The 25,982-nt window shown below is 44.7% G+C and overlaps 1 protein-coding gene across 6 annotated transcripts; it reads right to left on the bottom strand.

The window, feature by feature from the left end:
- On the bottom strand, positions 1–24,795 carry LOC143010753 (uncharacterized). 6 transcript variants are annotated; one of them, XM_076163280.1, is made up of 39 exons: positions 24,717–24,795; positions 19,996–22,123; positions 18,597–18,658; positions 17,967–18,005; positions 17,640–17,858; positions 17,294–17,493; positions 16,834–17,081; positions 15,403–15,534; positions 15,019–15,117; positions 14,812–14,849; positions 13,783–14,687; positions 12,803–13,330; positions 12,656–12,690; positions 11,923–12,066; positions 11,670–11,798; positions 11,512–11,550; positions 11,074–11,199; positions 10,637–10,763; positions 10,381–10,521; positions 10,259–10,293; positions 9,820–9,987; positions 9,309–9,443; positions 9,156–9,194; positions 8,638–8,778; positions 8,415–8,509; positions 8,290–8,313; positions 7,718–8,174; positions 4,223–7,543; positions 3,883–3,988; positions 3,605–3,715; positions 3,320–3,495; positions 3,118–3,208; positions 2,283–2,353; positions 2,084–2,192; positions 1,827–1,952; positions 1,390–1,692; positions 508–624; positions 242–363; positions 1–160 (listed from the first exon to the last, which is right to left on the bottom strand). In XM_076163280.1, exons 2-39 carry the CDS (start codon positions 21,874–21,876, stop codon positions 95–97), a joined length of 10,905 nt encoding a protein of 3,634 aa, XP_076019395.1. In that variant the 5' UTR covers positions 21,877–22,123; positions 24,717–24,795; the 3' UTR covers positions 1–94. The 6 variants fall into 6 exon arrangements, with proteins under 6 accessions (XP_076019395.1, XP_076019397.1, XP_076019398.1 ...); XM_076163282.1 differs by having other exon boundaries at positions 1,827–1,949; XM_076163283.1 differs by having other exon boundaries at positions 2,283–2,350.
- Positions 24,796–25,982: the final 1,187 nt, after the last annotated feature.

Genomic DNA, 25,982 nt, shown 5'->3' with positions numbered 1-25,982 from the left:
TTTCACATTAATTAAAGTTTATTAAAAAAATTAAAAAAAGAGAGAGAGAGAGACAGACAGAGAAAGAGAGAGAGAGAGAGAGAGAGAGAGAGAGTTAATCAGAGGTGGGGCTTTTATTGGAACTTTGCGTCGACTCTTGTTGAAGCTCCTGGTAATGTTTCTGAAAAGAGAAAATACAACTTCAGACAAGTGTGTGTGTGTGTGTATTGACTTGTGTGTGTGTTTGTGTGTGTTTGTGTACCTTCAAGTTGTCATAGTGTCTCTTGCTGCTGCAGTGGAGGTCCTTGGCGGCGCTCTCCTTCATATAGAAGACAGAGCAGAGATCGCAGAAGAACCCGGATTTAGGAACCACAAACTCCTGACCTGGAGGGGGAGAGAGAGAGAGAGAGAGAGAGAGAGAGAGGGTCAAACAAAACCACAAAGAAAGAATTCTATACGTTCTATAAGTCTTGAAAACTGTTATATCAAATATACGTGTGTGTGTGTTAGTGTGTGTGTTTGTCTCACCTAATGGGTTTCTTGGTCTGAATGGTGGCAGCTGGAAGTTGGTGGCGGCGGTTGGCGACTGAGAGCGAGATCGCTTTGCTTCAGGTCCGATAACGTCCATCTTCCGTTTACTGGGACCTGGAGGGACATGAACATGTGACTCTAACAACCTTTCAATTCTTTACTGCCACTGGTGGGACGAAGTCATACGCAATCTACATACTGCCTCGTCCTGTGCTCATCTATGTCTCATCCAGTTCAAGGTCGTGCACGGGCTTTCCGCACTCCGTATGACCTACGCCAATGTAACACCCCACAAAAGGAGATGATCATGTTCACCTCTCTGCTTGCTAGACGACGCCTGCTCCTATATTGGAAGTTCACTATGAGGGGCCACACTGATAAGTTCTATCAGAGACGGCAGCCGTTTCTTACTTCTTACTTCACAGATTCACAGGGCTATGCCAGACCAGTGACTGAATACCAGAACACCCAACATTTTATTTTACATCCCAGGCAGGCCAGGACGGGGTTGTGTGTCTGTGGGGTTTCTGGGTGGGATGTCCTCTCTTTGTTTTTTTTTTGTTTCTCTCTTTCTCTCTATCACAGCCAAAACTGTATTTACCCTATGACATCATTGCAATTCCAAACTTCTTGTACTCGACCTCAGGATCTACGTATAAAGTTTAACAACAGTAGTAGCTCTCTCTCTCTCTCTCTCTCTCTCTCTCTCTCTCTCTCTTGTACAACGTTTGCTTCAATAAAAACAAATTGCAAAAATAAAAAAAATCTTGCCACTAATCACTAACTGGGAAATTGATTGATCTTTAAATTGAGAATTGACATTTTACCGGACACTGACCTGTGGCGTGACACTTAAAAGGATGGCTTTAATCTGTGTACCTGTAACAGCAGCGCCGCACCCTTTGTCCTCCTTCTCCTCCTCTTCACCTCCTTCCACCCCCTGGGTCTTGGGGAGCTCAGGCTGCTGCTGCTGCCCGGCAGGGAAAGCATCGATGTCGGCCCGACTCTCCGCGGCCTCGGACGTCCGGGTCTCTGGCTGGCTGTCGCTTGAAGACACAGGCGGATCTTTGTCCAATGGCGAGGAGCAGAGAGATGTGGGAGCAGGAGCTTCAGCAGGCTCCTTGTCTTTCTCTTCCTCCTCTTTTGAACTTCCCTTCTTCCCCCTACCAGATTTTCTCACTGCTGTAAGACAGAATGGGCAAAGTGGGCAAATTAATTTCATGTTGAGAGAAAAAGGTGGAAGAGCTGCAAAAGAGTATAAAAACAGAGTGAACAAAAGGTGTGTGTGTGTGTGTGAGTGTGTGTGTGTGTGTTACCTGCGGGAGTCTGTCTGGTTTTCTTCTTGGGTCGGCCTCTCCTCCTGGTTGTTACCGTGTCCTCTTCTTCCTCCTCCTCCTCCTCCTCTCCCACCTCATCTACGGTCACAAAGGTCACGCTCTCTTCTAACGCAACAAAAAAAAGGCAACATAGACAAACAACGCTAAATTAATTTTGTTCTGATGTTTTCAAATTCATTCATTCATTGTGTGTATAGAGTTTAGTGCAGAACGCGCACACATACGGGCTCACACACCTTTGTCATCACTGTGTTTGCGTTTAGAGGATTTGTCGGCGCTCTCGGCCTGCTCTTCATCTGTCTTCTCCTCTTCATCAGCGCCTGTTTCATCTAAAGTCACCAGAGTCTAGAAAGAGACAAAGAGAGAGAGTCAGTCAGTAGATGTATCTAGAATCAAAAGTTCCTGACAGGAAGTGTGTTAAACCTTTGACCTCACCTCAGGGTTGAGAGAATCCACCAATTCGTCCTCCTGGTCGAGTGGGCGGGGCTCCACTGTGCTCTCCTCTTCTGCAATCAAGCACAACATAAACACACATTCACAGGTGCAGATTCTACAGATGTGTGTCCTCCTCACACGTTTAAACCATCTCTGTCTCTCCTCATTAGCCTCGTCTCCAGACCGTCTCGCCTTGGCTGTCCCTCTAACACAGTGATTCCCAACCTGGGGTTCCGGACCCCACTAGGGGTCGCTCAAGCTCCACAGGGGGTCGCGAAGCCCTCTTGAATTTAAAGGTATTAGAATTTCTATATAAATATTTACATTAAAATGAATTTACATGTCTCAGCATTTAATTCATTTCTGTGAAGAAGACAACATTTTCAGGTTATTTTAGAAGTTTCTAGGCCGATCTTCAATAATAAAGAAAACACAGGCTCAGCGCTCTCATTAAAAGCCAGGCTGCTTGGACTATAAAAACGTATGTATGATGGTGAAATTAAAAGAATACATTGCAATATTCACAGGAAATAATCTGTCAAGAAGTTTATGCAAATTGTTTGTTTTAGACAAACTCCCTACAGGTGTTAAGTTCACTCCCAACGAAACCCCGACCCTCTTCGCCTCTGACACCTGTAGCTCCGCCTCCAAACTACACAACATCTTTGCTCTCACTCCCGTCTTCAGAGTCGTACCACCAGTTCATCACGGGACGCTGCTTTGCTACCTTCTCTCCCGACACCCTGCCGTCTCCCATCTCTCTGTCAGGCCGCACCTACTTTCTTTCATCCGCGCTCGGAACTTAACATTTTTATTTTTAAAAACACAAACACACCTTTGTCCTCAATTTTGTTTGATCGCTCAGGCTGCTCTTCCTTCACCTGGTCTTCATCGTCTTTGACCGTTTCATCTGAAGTCAACAGAGTCTAGAGAGAGCGGGAGAGAGAGAGAGAGAGAGTTCAACTTTTAAAATCATCGGGGAAAAAAATCAAACAGAAGATGGCAGAATTAAAGATTCAGACCTATTGACCTCTGACCTTTGACCTCACCTTGGAGAGAGGCGGATCCACCGATTGGTCATCCTGGCTGCCTGAAGGGGGCTCCTGCCTGCTTGGCTCCGCCTTTCCGTCGTCCTCTCCAGCCTGCCCTTCAGCAGCAGGTTCCTTCTCTTCCTCCATGCTCCCCTTCTTGCCTCTGCTTGATTTTCTTATGGCTGTAGGACAAAATTGACATTAGGAGGACAAATGAAAATGACACACTTCAAATGAAAATGACACACTTCACTGCTTCTAAGAGTGTGTGTGTGTGTGTGTGTGTGTTACCTGGGGTTTGTCTGGTTTGCTTCTTGGGTCTTCCTCTCCTCCTGGTTGTTACTGCCTCCTCTTCCTCCTCCTCTCCCACCTCATCTACAGTCACAAAGGTCACCCTCTCTTCTAACACAAGAAACAAAGGCAACATAAGCAAACAACAAAATACATTTTTTCCTGATATTCCTGAAATTCTCTACATTCCTTTGTTTAGAATTTAGTGCAGAAGACACACACACACACACACACACACACACACACACACACACACACACACACACAGGCTCACACACCTTTGTCACCACTGGGTTCGCTGGTGGATTTGTTGGTGCTCTTGGCCTGCTCTTCATCCACCTTCTCCTCTTCATCAGCGCCTGTTTCATCTAAAGTCACCAGAGTCTAGAGAGAGAGACAGATTTCAAATTTTGAAATGATCTCGCTCTTTAAAAAAATCTATTAATTCAATGACTGAATCTAGACTATATATATATCTAACTATAAACTTAACATATCAACGATCATGGCGTCCTTTGATTTTTTGTCTCAACAAAAATCAAACTGCAGATGGCAGAAATAAAATCAGAGAGAAAGACAACAAAGCTACTGGGAGATTCTGACCAGTAGACCTCTGACCTTGGACTTCACCCCGGAGAGAACGGGCTCCACTGATTGGTCCTCCTGCCTGTGAGGGCGGGGCTCCACCTTTCCCTCAGTGATCGCTCCCTCCGCCTCTCCACTAGGCGGCGTTCTGTCCTTGTCCTCCTCTCCTCCCACCTCATCCAAAGTCACCAAGTCTTTGACGTCCACTCCCGTCTCCTCCTCCTCTTCCTCTCGCCCCCTGTCCTTAGCCCTTCTCCTCGCTCCGCCTCCTCCTCTGCTGCTGCTCCGTCGCTCTATATCTTCTCTTTCCCTGGTCCTCCTCTCCTCTCTCGTCCTTTTCTCCTCACTCTCTTCGCTCTCCTTCCTCCTCTCCCTTGTCCGCCCCCCCTCCCTCCCTCCCTCCTTGGTAAGCAGCTTCCGCTTTGAAGCAGCTTGCCTCCTCCTCAGTTCTTCCTCCTCGGCCGTGTCGTCAGGGTAATCCTCCTCCTCGTCGCTCACTTCTTCGAGGTTCACCAGAGTGTTTGTCTCCGTTTGTCTCACGTCTGTCCTCTCTTCTTTCTCAGGCAAATTCTCTGTCATTTCTCCTGGTGTTGCTGAGGAACCAGCCGATATCGCCTCTTTCCTGGTAGCATCATCGCAGGGGTTTCCCTTCTCGTCCTCCTCGTTCTGCCTCCCTACTTCAGGATCTGGATCATTGTTCACCTGCTCCTCTTCCAAGGAATCAATGATCTGGTACAACACCTCCTCTCTTTCAGATGATCCACCGGCGGTGTCCATCCTTTCTGTTGGAGTGTCCAACGTTTCAGTCGCCTCTTGTTCTTTAGGAGACGTATTATCGTCTGTCTTTCTCTTGGGCTTTGCTCCTCGACTGGGCTTTTTTGTCAGGTTTCCCTGAACCTCTGGAGAATCTGTCTCACACATGGGATCCGCCATGACAGCCACCATTCCTGTGTTGTCAGTCGATGGTGTGATGACTTTTGCCGCTGTCACTTCCCTTTTCGGAGAAGCCTTGTGATCCATCTCTGATCTTCCAAACTCTTCAGAGGTCGTCAGGTTGTCTTGAACTTGATCTTCGTCCAAAGAATCTATGATCTCATACTCGGGCTCCTCCTCCTCCTCTTGAATCTTGTGTGTTTCTATTGGAGTTTCACTCGTTTTTTGTATCGTTTCATCTTTCCTCTTTAGTCTCTCATTCTCAGGCTGTCCTGTAGGAGACAGATTGACTGCCTTGTCCTCCACAGAATCCAAAATCTGACGCGTACCTCCTTCATCACCTGGCGCTTCTTCAGATGTGTTCCTGTCTGTCGTCTCTAACAGCGTGCTAACATTCTTGGTAGCCTTCCCTTCTTTCTTTGGTCTTCCCCTCCTTCTTGGTGTTTCTGCAGCTGGTGGATCGTCCTTCACCACCTCCTCCTCTACAGAGTCCAATATCCTATATGTAGCCTCTTCCTCCTCCTCACCCTTCCTTTCTGTTGTAGTCACGTTGTCATCCCTCTTCGGCGTTTTGTCCCTATTCCTTTCCTTCGAGTCTCGGGTGGGCGTCTGCCTCTTCCCTGTTGGCGTGTCCTCTTTCTGAGATGGTTTCGTTTTCTCGATTGAAGATTCTGTCGCTCTTCTTCCTCTGGTAGATCTCCTTGTGGCTGAGGAAGGCTTGACGACAGCCTCGTCCTCCACAGAGTCCAAGATCTTATACGTGGCCTCCTCGTCCTCGTCCACTCTTTCAGACACTTCTGGGGGATTCGGCGTCGTTTTATCATCCTTCCTTCTTCTCGCACTTCGTCTTCTACCAGCCCCTTCTGCGGTGATTGAAGGGTTTGGAACTGGTTCTTCTTCAACAGAATCTATTATTTCATACACCATCTCCTCTGTGGCCTCTTTCCCTTTCTTATGAACTCTTGTAGGGGTTTCCTTTGTTCGGGTCTCGTGTTTTTTAACAGTCTTATCCTGTCTTGTAAGCCCTTTCTCTTCGCTTTTGGTTGCTGTGGTCATGGAAGAACTCCTCCTTGTTGGTCTACTCTCTGTGCTAGAAGTTCCCTGACTTGTTCTTTTGTCGTTCTTGTCTGTCTTCAACTCCGTCACCGTAGTAGTTGGCTGATCTTCAACAGAATCAATGACCTCATAAGTGTCTCCGTCAGCTGCCTGGTCACTGGGAGTTTCGAGCGTTTCCCTTTGATCGTCACATTCTATTGCAGCTTGATCATCAATTGAATCCAATATCTGAAAGGTGTCCTCCATGCCAAACGTCCAATCAGACTCCTCTCTGTTGCCGCCATCACCATCTTCTTTGACGTTTGAGAGTGGGCTGTCGTCATGTTCTTCTTCTTTAGAACCTTCGCTGGCAGTTTGTAAGGATTTTGTTGAAACAGTTTGACCTTTGACCGCTGCCTCCTTTTGTTCTGTCTTCTTTCCCTTCCCGCTTGAGGTTTGTTTGCCATCAGGATCAACTACTTTGAGTGAATGATCTTCTTTAGATGTCGCTGGATGTTCACCAACTGTGTCCTGGACAGTAGGTTTGTCATCACATTTATCAGGCACAGGAATCTCATCTTTCAGTCCAGCGTCCTCTTGACCAGCAGTCTCTTTGTCTCCGACACTGTCCAATATCTGAAAGATTTTGCCCTGCTTCTCCTGAGTTTCAGTTTGGTGCCGTTCAGAGCTGCCATCTTCCTCCTTCATCTCTTCCTCATCTCCTTGGTCATCAAGTGAATCGATAATATGGAAACTTTCAATTTCATCCTCCTCTAGTGCTTCAACATCATCTGCTCTCTGGTCATTTGTTCTCAGAGGTGAGGCTTTACTGGCTTGGCCTGAAACGTCTGGAGACGAGTGAATATCCGACGTGTCGATTTTCCTGTCTGACTGGACAGTTTCTGCTGCAGTGCTCTCTGCTGACACTGTGTGTTCAGACTTTGCCACTGCACTCTCAGGGGATAAAGTAGTTGCTTCCACCCCTGCTGTGGCAGCTGTGTTGGCCTTTCTTGGTTGTGTTGTGGCTGTGGCCTTGGTTCTCTCAGATGAGTTATTGGACTTTTCCGGCTTATTAGATTTAGACGCCGAGGTGGAGACATTAGCTGAAGAGCTTTTTAAGGAGCCGTTCTTTGATTTGACATCTCTTGACGATACGGAGCTCGAGCTGCTGCTTGAGTCCCTGGAGGACTTAGCTGAAGTCTGCTTAGCAGCGGACAAAGATCCTTCACCTTCACTTCTTGATCGGGAGGATGGCTTGGACGGGGCGGGGTCCTGGGCTGAGCCGTGACAACTGGAGTGAGGTGATGACTTGGAGGAGTTTGACTTGGAATCTGACTTGTCAGCGAGTGATGAAGATGTTAAATCATCTTGTGGTGAACATTGACCCTGGATAAAGAACAAAGACACAAGCAATGTTTGCACCAATAAATACATCTCAACTGTGGCAATAATAAGAAATGAGTATGAATTTTGCTCATGCAGTATTTTGTTTATGAGAATCACCAAAGAAAAGAACCAAACTGCAAGATTCATCTTCAGAGACTAATGAGAGAGCCTCACCTCTGTGTTTAATCTTTTGCCCTGAGTCTCTCGAGCCATTCTGTGCTGGCGAACCGCCGCTGTAAGAGCCTTGAAAATGTCCTCCTTCATTGGTTCCACCTCTTTATCGTCAGGAGTCGCGTCTGATTTCTCCTCCTTCACGTTGACTTTTCCAGCTTCTACATCCGCCCCAGGAGTGACGGCGTTGTCCGCGGGGACATTGCTTTCTTGTACGGTGCACTCCATCTCTTCTTGCTTAATCTCCTCCCCTTTGACGTCGCTCGTGGCGGCAGCACTCCGCTCCTTTTTGACGGATTCAGTCACAGCGGATGTGGGAAGGCTTCTGGTTGGTGTCGCACGTTGTGGAGTGTTCTCTGACGGCGGAGTAGGCTTTACAGTCGGAGAGGGACGCGGATCATCAGAGAGGATGATACTGGTCTCGCTGGAGGCCTGCAGACGCTTTTGTAAGTCGCTCCCCCTGAAAGACAGACAGAGAGGAGGAGAATGACGCAAGCCAGACCACAAACACACCGTCAATCACAATAATATGTAAATGAGGCCTTAAAGGTGGAACCACAAAGGGTCAAACTCACCTTTCAAAGTTTCCAACTGTGCTTCTGGAATAAAACAAATAAAACAGAAAATTCCCGTTTACATCAGCTATACCCAGAAACAATTTGAATTACGAAAACATCTATTGAATGATCTTTACACATACTGAGCCAGTTGTTCTTTGAAAGCCCCTGTTGAGAGACTTTTGAATTTGTCCAGAACCTGAGTTACTGCACTGCTGGTCGCCATCTCAATGCAGATCTGAGGCAGAAGCAGAAAGGACATAAAAAAAAAAAAAAAAAAAAAGAATAATAATGAACACAAACTCAACACAAACGCACAGGAATTTGGCTTTTTATGTGAAAGCATGTGTGTGTGTGCGCTGGTACCCTGTTTGCAAGGGGCAGAAAGTTGACTATGGGCGTGACGGATGCCACCGCCTCTATGACCTGTCTGATAACGTCTACGCTCGTCTGGTGCGTTTCCACACACAGGAGACGTTCCAGTATTGTGTCCGGCTCCGCAACAGTCTGAAATCAAACAAAGTAAATACAAAATCAGGGCACCGTTTGCAATGTACAAAGTCTACAAACTTTTTGGCCATCAGATTCATATCCTACTGACCCAGATTCAATAGTTGTGACTGTTTTGTCCTGAGCCATCCCTTTGCCCCATTACTCACCTCCCCCACAAAATGTCATTAAAAATCTGTCAATAATCTTTTCAGTTAACACACACACACACACACACACACACACACACACACACACACACACACACACACACACACACACACACACACACACACACACACACACACACACACACACACACACACACACACACACACACACACACAAACATGACCTACTCGCTAAAATGCAACACTGTCCGCAACAATACTTACAACATTGCTCCATTCCATCAGACTTTTGTACATCAACTCCTGTTAAAAGATTAAAAGGACACAGATTGTCACGTAATAAGTGCATGGATAATAAACAGCACAAAGCAGATCACTGTGGACGATTTGTCTGTGAATTATAAGGCGAGTCCGTACCTCTGTCCATTTGAGGGTCCTTCGCTGCTCGAGGAAGTGGAGGCTGAGCTTTCTGTCCTGGACAGTGATTGGCTTGATAAGATGAGCCCTGACAAACTCGCAGCACTTCACCCAGCTAGTGAAATACACAAACGCCTGGAGGAGAGTGGGGATAGGATTGCACACGTTAATGAGCCAGGTAGAGAGCAACAGACTGAACACAGCGTACACACCGGGCACAGACAAACAAATCCACCAAAAAGGTTCTAAGGAAGGTTGTGTTCAAACTAAGTCTAATGTCTCAATTCTTCAACACAGATGATTGAAAACACATTTATGAGGTTAATGTAACCACAGGGGAAAAGGTGGATTCTGTGAAAAGTTTCTCAATGTCTCAAAAACGAGCCAAGAGTAAAAAGTTATTGACTAATCCAGACCAAAGCAAACAAACTGCTGGTATGAAAACACCCAGAGATCAGTTGTGGCTGTAATGGGGGTGATATGTGTGTATGTGTGTGTTTGTCAGTCTTACCCTCATCTGCAGTGGCAACACAATCACATGGTAGTACAAGGAATAAAGACTCTTCTTCTGGAAATACGGCCAGACCAGTTTGGCGATGTCTTGGTGTTTGTAGTTTCCCTCGGGCAAACCGGTCATCATGATGGTGTTGGGGAATGAAGGAGCAGAACTGCTGGCAATCTACAGGACACAACCAAAAGGTGATCAGCTCCTGCTTTCTAAGAGCCGATATGTATTTCCATTCACTTCCAAGCTGAGCGAATGCTGCGATAATGCTCCATGAGCAACAACCCCAAGCTGGGAAACGGTATCGAAAGCAAAAAGTGGAATTAAGGCATAAGTCCATATCAAAAATCAGTTGAGTATCCACTGATGTATTCCCAGTAAAAGGATGAGCAACATTCAAACGTAACACGAAAAAGGGAGAGAATATCATGAGGAACAGGCTTACCCTAATAGCTTTACTTTCCGTGATAGTCATGAACCCTATGAGAAAAGAATCGACATAAACAACTCATCTTCTGGAACGACATGAAGCATGTAAGATCAGAAACAAGAACAATCCCCTCCTACCTGGAATGCTGTACCAAGGACGAGAGGTGGGGAACACAAAGGGGTTCACTTTCAGCGTGACCCAGAAAGGGCCGACTGCTCCGTCGGGAAGCCCAGCGTCGGTGGGGACTTCTGGCCACGCCTTCCCGTGTTGACTTGGTTCTGCAGATCAAAAAAAACAACAGGAAACATGCCGTCCTTGCTTTATCGCGTCTTAAAAAAAAAAAAGGGGCTGTGATTAATATGCAAGATAGTCCATTTGACACTGGGCGCTTACTGTGGGGTGCGTTGCTAGACTGCGGTATGTTCAGCCTCCAGATTCTGTATGTAGCAGGCGGTTGGAGGTGGCTGTACCAGACTCCGAACCGATCAGCATCTGCACACGTCTGGAAGTGTATAAAAACCTGGGAAACGCAAACGCAAACACACAAATGCAGCGTGCATTAAGATGAGACCCGGCTGCAGATTGAGATTGGACCTCGGTGGGACTGTTGCTAAGCTACTGTAGCCAAACTTTCATTCATTCATTTATCATTCCACCCTGACACAAAGATTTATCTTCGGGGGTCCTGATTGGTTGGGAAGCTCATGAGCACATATAAGATGACCAGGGGCAGGTGTCAAATGAAGAAAAGGAAAGGTTCTCACACTTTGAACATTGTCCTCAAAGTTCTACTTCTTCAGCCCTTAGTGTGTGTGTGTGTGTGTGTTTACCTTGTTGACGAGAGGCAGGAACTTCTTGATGCTCTTCTCTTTTGTCAATTTTTCCTTCAGCTGGTTGGCTTGGATGTGGGAGATGTTGCTCAGAAACAGCGTTTGAGAGCCGTCGTCATTGATGGGCTGCATGAGGAAGAACAGGAAGGACCCAAACAAGAGGAAAGATAATGGAGTAGTGAGGGAATATCTCACTCTTTACAATTCCTATACATTGTTCTCAACAGCTAAATGGTGGACAGAGCCAATAATTGTCATCTGGTTCACATGTTTAGCTGTAGGAAATTCTGTCATGGAAGGTTTTACTAATTTCTTTGCTTTTGTCTAGATCTCGTTGTCTCCTATATCTGCCTCCCCATATCTCATTTTAAAAACGGCATATAAGAGAAGGAGGAAGATAGTAGGGCCAACTTGTGTGTGTGCATGAGTGATACTTACAGCATCAAACGCCCTCATTACCGACTTATAGAACCCAAGCTGAAAGGAAAACAAATTTTTCAATTTAGAGCATTAATTGAAGTCTTGTGAATGATACAATTCAATACAGTATGGGACTCGACACACGGACTAGGCATGCGTGTGTGGTGTGTGCTTACCGGTGTCATTCCAAAGTCTTTGCTCACAACGTTCACGCAGAGCGGCAACCCTTTGAAGCGCAGAGGGCTCTTTGTGTGCGCCTTCAACAATGCCACCACATTCTCGATACTTGGCATCATGATGAAAGCCTGGGGGTGAAACCAGATACAGGATTACAAAGTTTCACGGTGAAGTTTGCATCATCATCATGTGCGCAGGAGTATTTGGGGTCAGCGTAACCGAAGCGATGCAGAGTTGCGGCTGTGTGCTTACCGTGCACGACAAATACAGAATGAACATGTTGGCGTCTTCTTGCCTGACCCCAAACGGCTTCAGTAGGCTGATGATGTCGAGCTCCTTGTAGGAGCCATAGTAGTACTTTGGTAACTTGGATATCATCAACACTTTTGAGTTGAGCTGGAAAGATGGGAGGCACAGGAGGATGAGCCGCTGACACATCATCGTAAGCTACCAGAAAAGAAGCCTATCCAAACAAAGCTTATCCCAGGAGCTTTCAGGCACTGGTAATGATTTTCAGTATTGATACATGCAGCTTTTTTAAAGGAACATTGCCGTCTTGCACATTTTCATACATTCCATGGCAATGCCAGGATAGATGGGGTAAGGGACAGTCCAGCAGATGGTGGCAAGACACTTAAGGATACCAACTACCATCAAACCCGACAAGAGAAGCAGATGGGATAACACAAGTAATCAACACAGTGGAAGATGCATTTTATTTTTAGCAGCATGGCGGGCAAGGGGCTGTTTTTTTGTGCAATTGTTCTTGGAATGCATTTCTTTTTCCAGTGATGTGAGATTGGCAAAACATTTGTCATTGCATCAATGACCAAAGTGAGACACTGATGGTCCTTAATCTGTCACTGACTGGTTTGGTGATACACGAGAAGAATTTGTTTCAAATTTCTCTGGGATTAGAGAAACTTTGCATAATGTAGCTATATGCATCAAACTTAGCTCAGGGAAGTGATTTAAGGAAACCTACCTTTGGAGAAAACCAGTTTTTCTTACTGTAAATCTCTAAGGGAAAAATACAAAAAACAAGGAAATGTTATATATGTCAATGAACAAAACTGAACAATAATGTGAGGGGAGGTTAAATGGAAATTAAACTCATTATGAAATCTCTTACGCATTTTACTAGGGTTCAGCTCGAGAGGTGTGATTGCCAACGTCACCGCTGCCGTGGAAGGAGCCGCAGCAGGTTTAGACTTAGTTGGTACCGTTGTGGAGGCAGTTGCGGCATCCGACTTGGAGGCACCCGAGTTGGAGGCACCTGGCTTGGAGGCAGATGCTGAAGTCGGCTTGGTGGCGCCCGAGTTGGAGGCACCTGGCTTGGAGGCAGCTGCTGCAGCCGTCTTGGATGCAGTTGTGGCCGGCTTGGACACGGTTGCAGTGGCTGGCTTAGACGAGGTTGCGGGAACCGGCCTGGACACAGTTGAGACCGACTTGGGCGCAGTTGTGGCCGACGCGGATGCAGTCGCGGCAGGCTTGGAAGCAGTCACAGCCGACGTGGACGCAGTCGTGGCGGACTTGGATGCAGGTGTAGCAGCCACGGACACAGTTTCGGCTGGAGGGACATCTGAGATCTTGCTGACATCAGAAGCGTCCTCGACTTTCAGGGCCTCTATCTTTTCGCCAACAGCTGCAGTGGCCTCACCTACAAATGATCAAAATAGAGGCAATCTAAAATCTTCAAACTTTGGCCCTTCTTTTAAAAAAAATTGAAATGACAGGCAAACATGAATACATACCTAAAGATACCATACATTTGTACTAATCAAATTCTTGAGATTGTCAAGTAAATCTACATTACAAATAAATGTTCCATTATAACCGACGTGTTTGGAAGCTACTGAGATCTTGATCCGTCAACTGTGCAAAAACTGAGGTCATTATTTGATCAAATTTCCATCAACTTTGCAAAACTTAAAAGGGCGTCTCAGGCTACAGAATAAAAATGGTTTTAATTCATCTTAGTCTTCACTGCCATGTCAGTGATGTAGTTGCAGACTCGCACGTCACAAAACTGAGGTCCATGTCCTAAATTTGGTCCCCAAACTTCAGCAATGAGGCCCAGTTTGTACAATAACATAATGGTTTTTAACATACCTTGTGGTGATGTGTTTGCCTGCTGCAGGTCTTCAGAAAACTCTGTCATGGTGGCTGCTCTGGTCTCAGAATCAGGCAATGTGCCCTGCTGTACGTGTGGTGAAGGTTCAGACGCCTCTGTGCCGTTTGTGGTGCTTTGGGGGCTTGGGGTCTTTGTGTCCGGCTGGGAACCAAACGCGAGAGGAGTTTCTGAGATCTTAGGAAGAGAAACCGTTTGTTCTGGTTGTGTCTCTTTGGATTTGTCTAATAACTGCTGGGGTGAATCTTCTGGGGTTATCGTTTGTTTCTGCTCGTCCTCGCCACAGCTTTGTGTTTCCATTGGTACTGTCTTTTCCTCAACTTTTATCACGGTAGAGTCAATCCCACGGTCCTCTGGCCAGGAATTTTCGACAGGTTTGTGTTCAGAATCAGTGGGATCAGGCTGAATTTCTGGAGTCATGGATTTGAGTTCTGAGCTTTCCATTTTTATATCCGCTTTGGTTCCACCCTCCTTCACAACCAACTTGCCTGTGTGTTTTTTGCCATTTGCCTCACTCAAGGTTATTTTTGCTTGGGAAGCCAAAACGTCTGTGTTACTGTCCACTGGACTTTTGCTTGGTTCACCAGTCGTGTGTGTTGTTTCAGCGACATCAGGTTTGCCTTGGAGTTTGGACTTCACGTATTTCTTTGCAGCAGTTTTTGTCGCCTCTTGTGTCAACGTTTTCTTTTTTGTCTGCATTTTGGCAGTTGGCTTGGATGACCCCGTTTTGACTTTGGAAACCAATGTTTCTGCTTTGGTAATGTTCACTGGACCTTCGACCTTAGCTGTTTTTGACAGTGGTGGATGTTTAGGGATGGAGTGAAGAGCCTTTTCACTACCACTGGTTGAGGGTTTCACGGTTTGAGAGCTGGCGATGGGTGCTTTTCTGTGGACAAGAGAGAGTTGTTTGAGTCTAGCAGAAACTAAGAGGTTAAGAGGTATATGAACGACAAACTGCATTTCCTCTACCTGTTTAACACATTACAATATTGCAAAATGACACATCTTACTTCTGAAGGGGCTTCTTTTCTTCATTAAAAACAATCTCCTGTAGAAAAAGACATGAATTATGAATAATAAGATGACTATGGTAGCAATGACAAACATTTACAGTACGTGTGTTCTTCGAAAGAGGCAAATATGAAGAGACAAAATACTGAGAAAGAAAAACGACAGTCTAAACATAAACAATGGAAAACAAAGGAAACATGACATACCTTCTCCAGGACAACAGTAACTGGAAATCCCTCAATGTTCAGGGTCTTTTGGCTCTTCACGGCCCTTGCAGCTTCCTCTTGGACGAAGCACACATGTGCCTACACAGGCACACACATTTCCATTACCACAACAGCAGATGCAATCCATATCCCATACTCAAACTTGGTTAACTCCACATTTATCTCTGTTCAACTACAATAGCAAACAAAAACGTTAAGACAGAATGTCACTAGCCATCATGGTTTTGATTCAGAGAATCATGCAATTCGTGTCGGTGTAAACATGCTCTGCATCAAAACATTAAGCAAGGAGGTGTCTCCAAAGCTAGCCTAGATTTGTAAAAAAAACTTTAAAATAGGGTTTTAAAATGATGGCCTGCAGACCTCCAGCTTGGCCCGAAACAGCAGAACTGATTTGGTTTTGCCAAAACGCTCCATGGCAGCTACCACATCCTTGTGTAAGACTTTAGTTGAAATTCCGTGTAGCTTCACCATGGTTGGGGGGGACTTAGCCAGCTGTAAATGAAGGCAGAGAGAATGAAAGGCTGCAGTTACACATTCATGCGACTTAATAGAATTGGATATTGAAAATCAGATCTCATCTCTCAGATTGCATCATCCCGTGCAATATTTAAAACAACCAGAGAAAACATCAAGAAAAAACTCAGTGTTAACAAGGTTGTGATCGTTTTCATTTTCATTCATTTTCAGCAGCGGTAACTTTCCTCCTGACTGTTCCATTAGCAAGGGAAACTGTTGTAGATCTCCCATCGGCAGTTTATTTTTTCTGTACGCCACTGTGCAAAAACCCATCCACTGCCTCCTTGCATTCCATAACATTGGCCTCTGCCCCTGCATGCACTTGTTTGTCTCGGACAAGCTGAATATCTCCAAATGTCTTGTTTCAGCTCGGTTTCCTCAATGTACTGTACAGATACAATGACTACTGCCTCCTCTGTCACTGCTATTCTGTCGATAGTTTTTCACTGTATTGTTGGGCAGTGGTTTAATCAGCGTTTCACCGATGTTGTGAGGCTTTTTGGCGATCGCAATAAGGATAGCGCACTCAAACGACGCAACAGTTGCCTGTTTTTGGTCGCTTCCAGCCCTGGCAAAACTTTCCTTTATGTTTTGCTGAGGCTGGAGGCCGGTTTGTCACCACAAATTCCTTTCTCCCTGGGTTTACCCACCGTCTCAGGATGTTTAGTAGTCTGGTGTCGCTTCGGCTTGCAGGGTTTCATGTTCTCCTTCGCCAACTTCTCACCGCACATTACACTGAATTCTAATTTTTTCCATTGCCTCAATGAAGCCAAATTCAATGCAAGTGTCCTGGTAAATCCTTTTTCTTTTTTAAAAATTTGACATTCTCTCCTCCTTGATGCTTGGCAATTTTTCCAACAGCACTTCTGAAATACCGTACCAGGAAAATAAGCCTCACTCTGCTAGCTTAGGTGCTGGTGTTTACCGACAAGATTTTTTCTAAATGAAGATGGGCCTGGACACAAAATAACCATTAAATGAAGTTGTTATCTTCACATAAACCACCTTGATTTTGCCAGGAGTAAACGCAGTGGAAAGGCGTGTTTTCATGACGTGTCGGATGAAAGCATGTCACATTGTGCTTACACGATGGTAAAATCCAATCGCAATGTGATACATATCCAATATGCCATCACATTATGACACTTCATGTAGCATGGTGTGATTGGATACAAGAAAATGGATATATGCCACATTAAATGGCCTAGTGTAACCATAGCCAGAGAGAATACCAATAAAGACTCAATAAACAAAAGGTGTAACAGACACACCTACCTTAGTGTGTGTAGAGGAACTCCTTGGCGATAATGTACCCAGCTTCCTCTTCTTCTGTGTAGAAGAGGTGAATGATGAAGAGCCAGCAGACAAGTATCTCTTTCCTCCAGCAAAAGGAGAATGTGACAATGAGGCTCTTTTGGGAGAGGAGGAGGAAGACTTCATCTTGGCGAACTCAGCCAGTATAGCAGGAGCCAGAGTTTTCACCACAGCCTCCAGATCAGATTGGTGTGACAAGGACTGGACAGCTAGAGGGGGACGGAGACCAAAGAACCAATGTCTGACATGTGTTGCTCGGGAAAAAGAACAAACTGAACTTCGGAGATAAATCTTGGATGAAAACATCAGGTTTCGTCAGTCTTCATTACATACACATACAAACCTGTAGCATATGAACAGGTAGGCTAATGCACCAAGGCCGATTACATTAATATTCTGATATAAGAGAAACATTTCTAACCTGATGTTTCCATTAGTTTCTTAGCTAGTCTGTCAGCACTGTTCGATCTTTTTGGGTGGCTGGTCATCCTCCCTTGCAACAATCGTCTCTCCAGGATCCTGCCCCTTGGTGATGGTCGTCTCCCAGGGCTTCTTGACCGAGAGCGATGGTGGGAAGAGGTAGGATAGTCACTCCGAGGGGATCGTGAATGAGATCGGGACCTGGTAGAAGTTCAGATGAAACCCTTTCATTAACTTATTTCGTCTGTGGCTTGACTTTTTTAACCTATTTCCCCACCCCCACAGTCCCTGGACGCTCCATTAGTCTGTATTACTGCTAAAAAAAAATTCCGGCCATTGCCACATACCTGCGACAGTATCGTGAGCTGCGAGGAGATCTGGATCGACTCCTACACTTCCCCCGTGTCCTTTTACTGTCCGAGCTGTGGTAGCGACGGGGACTGGGTGAATGAGAACGGGAGTATGAGCGAGAATGGGAATGGCTGGTGGGTTTGTTTTTTTGGCGATGACGCTGTGAATGCTGAGCAGAGGTGGAGGAGCTGGGCAGAACATCTTTAGCTGCAGAACTGAAGGAGAAGAAAACAAATGAAGGGACGAGAACATCCGCCAATAAAGGGAGGCTGGCAGTGGAAAAGGGCAGTGGTTACTGTGTGTCTGAATTAGGGCACATTTACCTGGACAAATGTGATATCTCACAATCCCAATCTGGGTACCTGGAAACAATTCAAACACAATTGAAATTGCATTTTGAGATCATAAGACAAGGATAGCAAACAATTCTTAAAGATGTTATTAAATTAATGCTCCATGAGGAATGCTGGATTGACGAATGATTACCTTATGACCTGATTGGGATACGGAATGAATACTTCATATTCAAGGAAAACACTTACTAAAGACAAAATCATCGCTGACTGACAATGATGCTGTGTATGATGCTAACTGCAAAGTTGTTCTTTGCACTTAGCAAAGCCAGATACACCAGATATTTACAACAGCAGATTCATACTCAAGATATACTTTGATCATCAAATGGTTATTGAGGAATTTGTGACATTCCTTCAGGTTTTTCACAGAAAATACCTTGAGGAAACCATTTGAAGAGAATCTATGTACTGTGGTGATCCAGATATATCCACAGCAGGAGCAAGCGGGTATTTCTAGAAATATCCCTCAAGGTTCACGTTGCATTGAATCAAAAGTTACCAATGTAACCAGACTAATGACAGAATGTACCTTGAGGAACCCAACATTTTACTGATCACCGAAGCAGGAGTATTAAGTTATGACAAGGAAGATCCTACTGTTTTCGGAGGAGCGCGCAGTTCTCAAGATGAAGGTTGGTGTTCTGGTGGGAGATCCAATTCTAATGGGTGGAACAAACACACACACACACACACACACACACACACCACATTTAGTCAGGCCTTGTCACATAATCATCATCGTTAATATCTGCTTCAATAGCTTCAAGTGCCATTTGGTCATCAGTCTACAATTTACATGATTTTATTCAACATTAAAGCAGCATTATGATGATCCTCAGATCGTCCAAGTTTTGTTCCTTGCTGCTCATCTCTAGGCCATAGATAAAAGTCCAGACAGAGTCCAGTCCAGTTTCTCTTCACATGTACGAATGACAACAATGGACGAATGTTCGTGTTAGCAGCACCTCTTCAAAAAAGAAAAGCTTTTCAGCGCCTCTTTGAAATCCTCAGAAAATGTCAACACCATGATGAACCAGGGGACAACCTTCTGTGGATGAAGTTCCAAAATTTGAAAAAATGCTGCAGGGGTGTAAGGGCCCAAAAAAGTCATGGTCTTGGGTTGGTTCATGAGCCGGTGCCTTGCGTGTTTGGTGAAGGTCATGTGGGCGCAAAACAAGAACAAATGAAACAACTACGCCTGGGGGAAGGACTGGGAATACATAGGAATTCAGAGGATCAAACTGAATGACGACCAATGTTACAAATCAGTGATAGCTGCTGCTTCGTTATACAGAATTATTACCTGGAGTATTTTGTTTGGAATACTTTTAAGACCCCAAACTCTTTACTATATAAATCTGAGCAAAACTCAGTTGTTTTTGTATTTGCAAAATAACTACTGTGTTTGTGATTTGAAGTAACTGAAGATACAGGCTAAAGGATAAAGAAACAGCATCTATCCAACAAACGGTAGTTAAAGAGAAAAAATGCTGACGGAAAATTCAAAACAATGATAAACAATGGGGGAAGATTGCTATAAAATGAACATTCACAAACAAACAAATACATAAAAAAAATAAAGACAGTTACTACAAGAAAAAAAATGTAGGGGCAATAACGAAGAAAGAAAAAGTTTTTCTGTTGTTTTCATGTCTTCAAGGTCCATTTTCATCAGTTGATGTCTTCAAAGCCAGACATTTGACATTTTATAACATATTAGTCTCACTGGAGCTGTTACATGAGATAACGAAACCATGTTGTAAAACATGCACTTATCCATGACTACTTGTGAATGCAATTTGTCACAATTTAGTTAGAAACAAATCAAAATCATTTTTATACTCCATGCACATTAATGACCCCTTCTGATATGTATGTATATACACAACACCATTTTTCTGATATAACATGAGACAATTCAAAATTCAGTTGGTAATTCCAACTTAACAAACCACAAATAAATACAGAAATAAACAGTGTGTGCTCTTCCACTCACCTTCATATGAGCACATTCTTTGTTACACAGAGAACAGGTATGTGGAAAGATTCTTGGCGAGGCTGCTGCATAGTCAGACATCTTGGTTGGTGTTGGTAATCCCTTGAAAACTGTAGTCTTTACTGGTGTCTGACCGGTGGAAGGTAGTAAATGACCGTAGGCCACTGAATTGGGGACTGGTTGCAGTTGTGATGGCGGAAGAACCAATGGGTGAATATTGGGAGGGGCAAAGTGTGCGGGACTTTTAATGAGGGTGGGGATAAGAGAAACAGGAGCAAGAGGTTTCTTGCTTGCCAAAGCTGGGGGCCACACAGCAGGCTGCTTGTGCTGTGACTGCTGCATCTGCAATGCCTGCTTCCTCTCCATCAGCTCACCGACTGCAGACGATTGTCCTTTACTTTTACTGTGATACTGAGAACCACTCCCATCATTACTGCCAATAACCACAAGACCAGGGCGGCTGGGGTGCACACCACGCAAGAGAGTGGAAGTTGGATTGGACTTTGATGTTGGTTGGTGGACAGCTTCTGGTTCCCTCTGCGATATGGGTTTGGAGGCTCCTGACTTGAGTCTGCCGTCTGCGTCTTTCTTTGGAAGTTTGATGGAGCTCTGGGCCAGTTCAGAGGACTTGTCTGGTCTTGGGGATGGTTTGGTTGGGTCTCGGCTTGGAGGCGTCACAGACTGTGATGAGTAGTTGTAAGAGGTGATGTGTGCACCAACAGAAGTCACCTGGCCATGTGAGGAACCCAAGGCACCTTTCACCATGTCCTTAGTTTCTGGAAGTGACTCTCCTCTTTGTCTGCTACTATCATAATTGTCCATCAGATCACTTCCACTCCCAACATTGCTGATGGTCCTATTACTATTGGTCCCCACACCCACTTCATCGTCAAAGTGCCCAGTATATTTGCCTGTGTGTCCATAATCAATCACTTTACTTGGTTGGAAAACGGCAGATGCCACTTCCTCATGTTGCATCTGAATTCCTCTCGAAGTATTCAACTGATTCAATCCACTTGTGCCTCTTCTTTGCAGAGGCTCTGGATACCTTTTTGACTCTGTTGTAGTCTTCTTAGCCTTTTGAATGCGAATCTCACGTAAAATGAACGGAAGGTTATCTGGGGTGATCTCATCTTCAGGGTAGGCAATGAGGTGTTCCAAGTCGTCTTTTTCAAGTCCAAAATGCCAAAGGATGTTGGTGGCTGATTCAGAGGTGTATTTGGGATGGCTGGACTTGCTAGATGCTGAAGTCATTGGACAGGCTTCATCCATTCCTAATCCTGGAATGGATGATATATTTCTTTCTCTTCCACTGGAGTCATTGGAGATAGAGTCAGCACCTGCATACCTCGATGAAGTTGATGAGGAAAACAGATCTGAGGAATCATCAGTGATAGGCCTTTTGTAGCTTGACAACCAATCCAAGGAGCTACTGCCACATTCCATGTGTGGACGAGTAGCCAAGTGTCCACGGGAGGCAGAGGCTGAGGACATGGGGTATGTGGTTGTCCTTGTGCTTGAGGGAAGCAACTCCTCTCTTTGAGTGTAGGAAAAGTGGCTCTCCTGACCTGTGGACTGAAGTTCTCTCTGGTGAATATTTGTGTTTTTAAGCTTCACTTCCTCTCTGGCTCTGCTGAGATGCATGTCTATAGATCTCTCCAAGTCACCACTGACTACAGACGTAGTCTGACCACACCTGTAAGTCACTGGCAGCATTGAAGAAAGCATCTCTGTTGAGTTGGTTGAAGTCCCAGAAGGCGGTCCGGATGATCCAACAGCAGACCCAGGTCCCATACGAGTAGCCCTATGTGGATCTTTCTCTGCATGAATGTCTGATCTCTTGTTCCCAGAGGCATAGGGGTTATACAGTGGATGAGACATGCTGTTTGCAATCTCTAACACGTTTTGAGGGAAAGGGGGTGTTATGGGTATGTAGGGAGCTGGTGAGTTGCTTGTAAAGGTAGCAGTTCAAATGCCAACAGTAAATGCATTGCTCATCTGCATGACGAAGAGCTGTCCACAGCGAGTTTCGATGAGGAGACAGCTCTGTGGGAGTGCCCCAATCAGAAGGCGCAATCGGGCCCCAGGGGACAGGAAATGGGCACAAATCTCCCACAGTAACCAAAAGCTGAAAACAAAAAAGATGTTACTGAATGGGACCGGTCTTCAGCATAAAAAACCTCATCATCTTGGAGGTCATCTCAAGGAGCCCACGGCGGTCCTTCCTGTTGGATACACACATTCAGAACATCCAGTTTCACTTCCTGGTGTCCACTAGCAAGAAAGAACAGAGCAGGCAAAACAGAACAGATAAAGTACAGACAAAAATCATTTATTTCATTTGAATGCTCATTACTGGTGAAGTGGTATGAATGGCACCAGCTTAAACACACAAATAAACATTACAGAAAAAAAAACTACAGCTACAGGAAACACAAAAAAGAAAGCAGATCCTCTTCAGAAAGATCAGCAGGCACAGCTGTGGTCCATCATTGCAGACTTTTTGAACCTATGTATGATTAATAATTGTAGAGGTCAAGTGCATCCGTGCCGGGCTTGTGTATAGTTGCTTGCTCACATGGGTTCCTCACACACTTAAATTAAAAAAACAGGCATTATTGATCATAGTTTGTGATTTGCCTGCAATAAAAAAAAATAATCTAAATATCCATGGTCAATAGAACAATTCCAAAATTAATATGGGAATGTTTCGATTGATTATGCATTACCAACGCACTGCAGACATGAGACACTGTGCTGTCCGTGATTTTTGCCGATAGAAATACCGCTTCTATCAGCAAGTGCCGCACGTCAGCCGACAAAAAGCAGCATGCGGACTAATTTTTTGGACTAATTAAGTGAAGTTGGATAATTTCCCATGGCACACCTTACGGTCTCTCAAGGCACTGTGGTTGAAAATCACTGTTTTAAACCATAGCCATCTGGCCTTTGGCTGTAGGTCCGGGTCCGTATGGACTGGCTTCTGGGTCCAGATCCGGATCACGGTCCTCCTGTTGGTGACCTAGGTGCTAGAAGGTCACCTGGATCTGCAGCACATAAGTCCACCACAGTAACACTACTGCGGTTGGTAGCTGCTTTATATAGCGAGCAGTATAATGGATCTGCTCCCTCTGGCCCCTCCACGTCTGCTGCATCTGGGCACTGCTTCCATAGCCCCTCCAACCACAGAAGCATCTTGTGTGGATGCTAACTCGGAGACCACCCCTTGTTCATGATTGTGTGGTACTTCTGGGAATTCAGATGCCAACAGTAAGAGCTGACAGAGAGAGCTATTCATTTCTATGGAGCAATTCATGTAGTGTTGCTGTTGAGGATTTCAGCAAATTAATTAAAAAGTAATAAAACTGCAATACATTTATTTCTAAAAATAAATGTATTACTACCTCTAAGCTTAGTCAATGCCGGACAATGCTATATGTCTCTACTTTGCACTAGCGGCAAACTAATATTTCAGGTGCCCACTTTCTGAATCTCCTATTGTTAGATTTTCCACCACTTGCACTCGTTTGCACTGAAGTCTTTGCCCACTTTTGCTGCTCAACCACTTCCAGAGATGTTCACAAGGTGAAACGCTTGTGTGGTGCTGAAAAATCTCCATTTGGACAACAGATATCACAGAGAAGGCGAAGGTAAAGAAAACCTGCCACCTTTTTGTGATGCTCAAGTTATTAGTGCTAGGGGTGCCAGCTGTCAGGAATTACCAAAGACGTCCCGTTTTTTGGGTCGGGTTGCCAACTTTCTCACAACCAGAACGTCCTGGGTAATACGGAATATTGGCAACCATATTAAGTACTTCCAAACCACAGGGAACTCTTTCAGGAATGAGGAAACACTGCAGAAGCTCAGGAATGAGGTACATCTGGAAAGAGCTGCCATTAATTCCTGTAAACTATGACAAGGAAGTGCCTGCACCTTCATTTTAGTTTCTGCTCAAGGGCAGGTGGTTGGGGGAGTAGTGGAGGAAGCTTATCAGGCCAAACTTTGCTGTGACTGATTGCACACACGTTTTCCAGAGTGGACAAGGATAATTTATAAACATATTTAGGTTATCTTAATACAAAGCAAAACTGAAATCTCACTTCATTTACATGACTGTGAATGTCTTACAATATGCGGCAGTGCCAAGACAGAAGTATCATTTCAGGAATTCAGGAGTTCTTTAAGCGTTCGTGTGTGGTAGTGTGGTGGGACGGCTGCAGCAGTGCAGAGTCCAATGCTGTCCTTTCCAGAATCTTCACCCCCTCCCCGAAAAATGTCAACTTTCGTTCATTTTTACATGCATATAAAACCTATCAAGCTGCTTTGGCAGGAAACTCGTTGCAAAAGCTACCAAAGAGCAAAACTAATGCCATGCTGAGTCACCAACTCAAATCTCTACAAGGGAGTATCTATTGTAAATAATCAATAAATAAGAACACCATACGCTGGTGCTTGATGTAGGCAACATCTACCCAAGGTCGTAACATAAACCGGGTTCAAATGAACCCAAATTAAGGCCATTTCTGTCCTAAAGAAAATGTGTCGCTCGAGCCAGCGCGCACCCGTTAGCTTGCTTTAGCCTGCCTGCAGCCGCGGCCCAAACTAAATTACCCACAGCGGCTTTTTTTAATCCGCTGTCGGTATTGTAGTTTGGGCAGCGAATGGTGCGCACTGCGGTCTATTCCTTTTTAAATCCCAATAAACACATTTTGTTGCCATACCTTCAATTGTGTGTGTTGCTTTGAAGTTTTCGCCACAGGATGCTCGTCTGCGCACTTTGGAGACGCCAGGGAGTCAACAACGTCTTTTTCTCTGATGTTTATTGGCGGTTTGCAAACAACGTATTGGTGCAATACCGCCACCAATCGGTACGGAGTGTGGATCAGGGTCTCTTATTATTAATACTGAATATGCAAAAAACAAAACAAAAACAATACCATTATATCCGCTTTTTTTTGTAAGATGTACATTACACAAAGATGACTTACAAAATTAAGGACACAAACACTCTAGAATCTTTATTTCAGGCGCACAAACTTACACATATAACACACAACATCCATGAAACATCTAAACATTGTACAATCGACACAAACAGTCTTCCATGTTTGTGACAGACGGTGACACAATATTTGTTTTTGTATGAAGGAATTTCAATCTATGAGTCTTGTGGCTATTTACATGTACTTTTTTAAATATTTATTAAAATGCACAGTCCCTGTGAAATCTTGTTTGCTTTCACACAGTGAAAGTTCATGTTGAGAGCATGTGAAAGTGTACAAGGTAATTTCAGTTTTGTAATTCTTAGCTGTATTACACAACGGCACTATTTCAGATCAAACAACACACACTGGTCAAAGAGAATAGTCATCAAAGAAAAAACATCATTTCAGAATTCTTATTAATGTTAACCTGCCCTGCAAGATGTTATTTTCTTTCTTTTTTTCAACTATAATTGCAGTGTGCATGTGTGTACAGAGGTGTGTGTACATCAATAGAATAGGTACCATCCCTCGAATGACCTCATATTGGCATAGGGTGCTTTTCATCTCATTTATATAAAATTAGCCGCTTTATTCATTCATATCATGAATGATGTCACCATTGACAGGAATACATCATGAATGACATCAGTGCTTGTTCAAAGATTGTGCTGGTTTTTGATTGTAAACAAAGGAATCATGGCTTCACCCACAACGTTACAGCATGTGTCCACACTAGGGAAAGAATTGACATAATGTTATATCTGTAACGACTATCGAGGTATCCTCAAGCAAGGCACCTACAGAGGAGATTTGTCTGAATGATTAACGTTTTGTTTTTGATGCCTCATTTCAGCATCAGAACCACGCAGGCAGCTGGAGCCAGGATCAGGCCAATGTGGCGCGCATGACCACCTATGAAGAACTATGGAGATCTCTTAGCTGCAGCAGCGTCACTGTTGTCCAGGTTTTAGTCATGTATTGTTCTTGAAAAATAAAAGATTT

The sequence above is a fragment of the Genypterus blacodes genome, unplaced genomic scaffold (genome assembly GCF_046128005.1).
Source record: "Genypterus blacodes isolate CSIRO-AG114 ecotype Tasmania unplaced genomic scaffold, CSIRO-AGI_Gbla_v1 ptg000129l_1, whole genome shotgun sequence".
NCBI lineage: Eukaryota > Metazoa > Chordata > Actinopteri > Ophidiiformes > Ophidiidae > Genypterus > Genypterus blacodes.
Note: the sequence above shows the minus strand (reverse complement) of the source record. Positions and strands in the feature narration are given on the sequence as shown.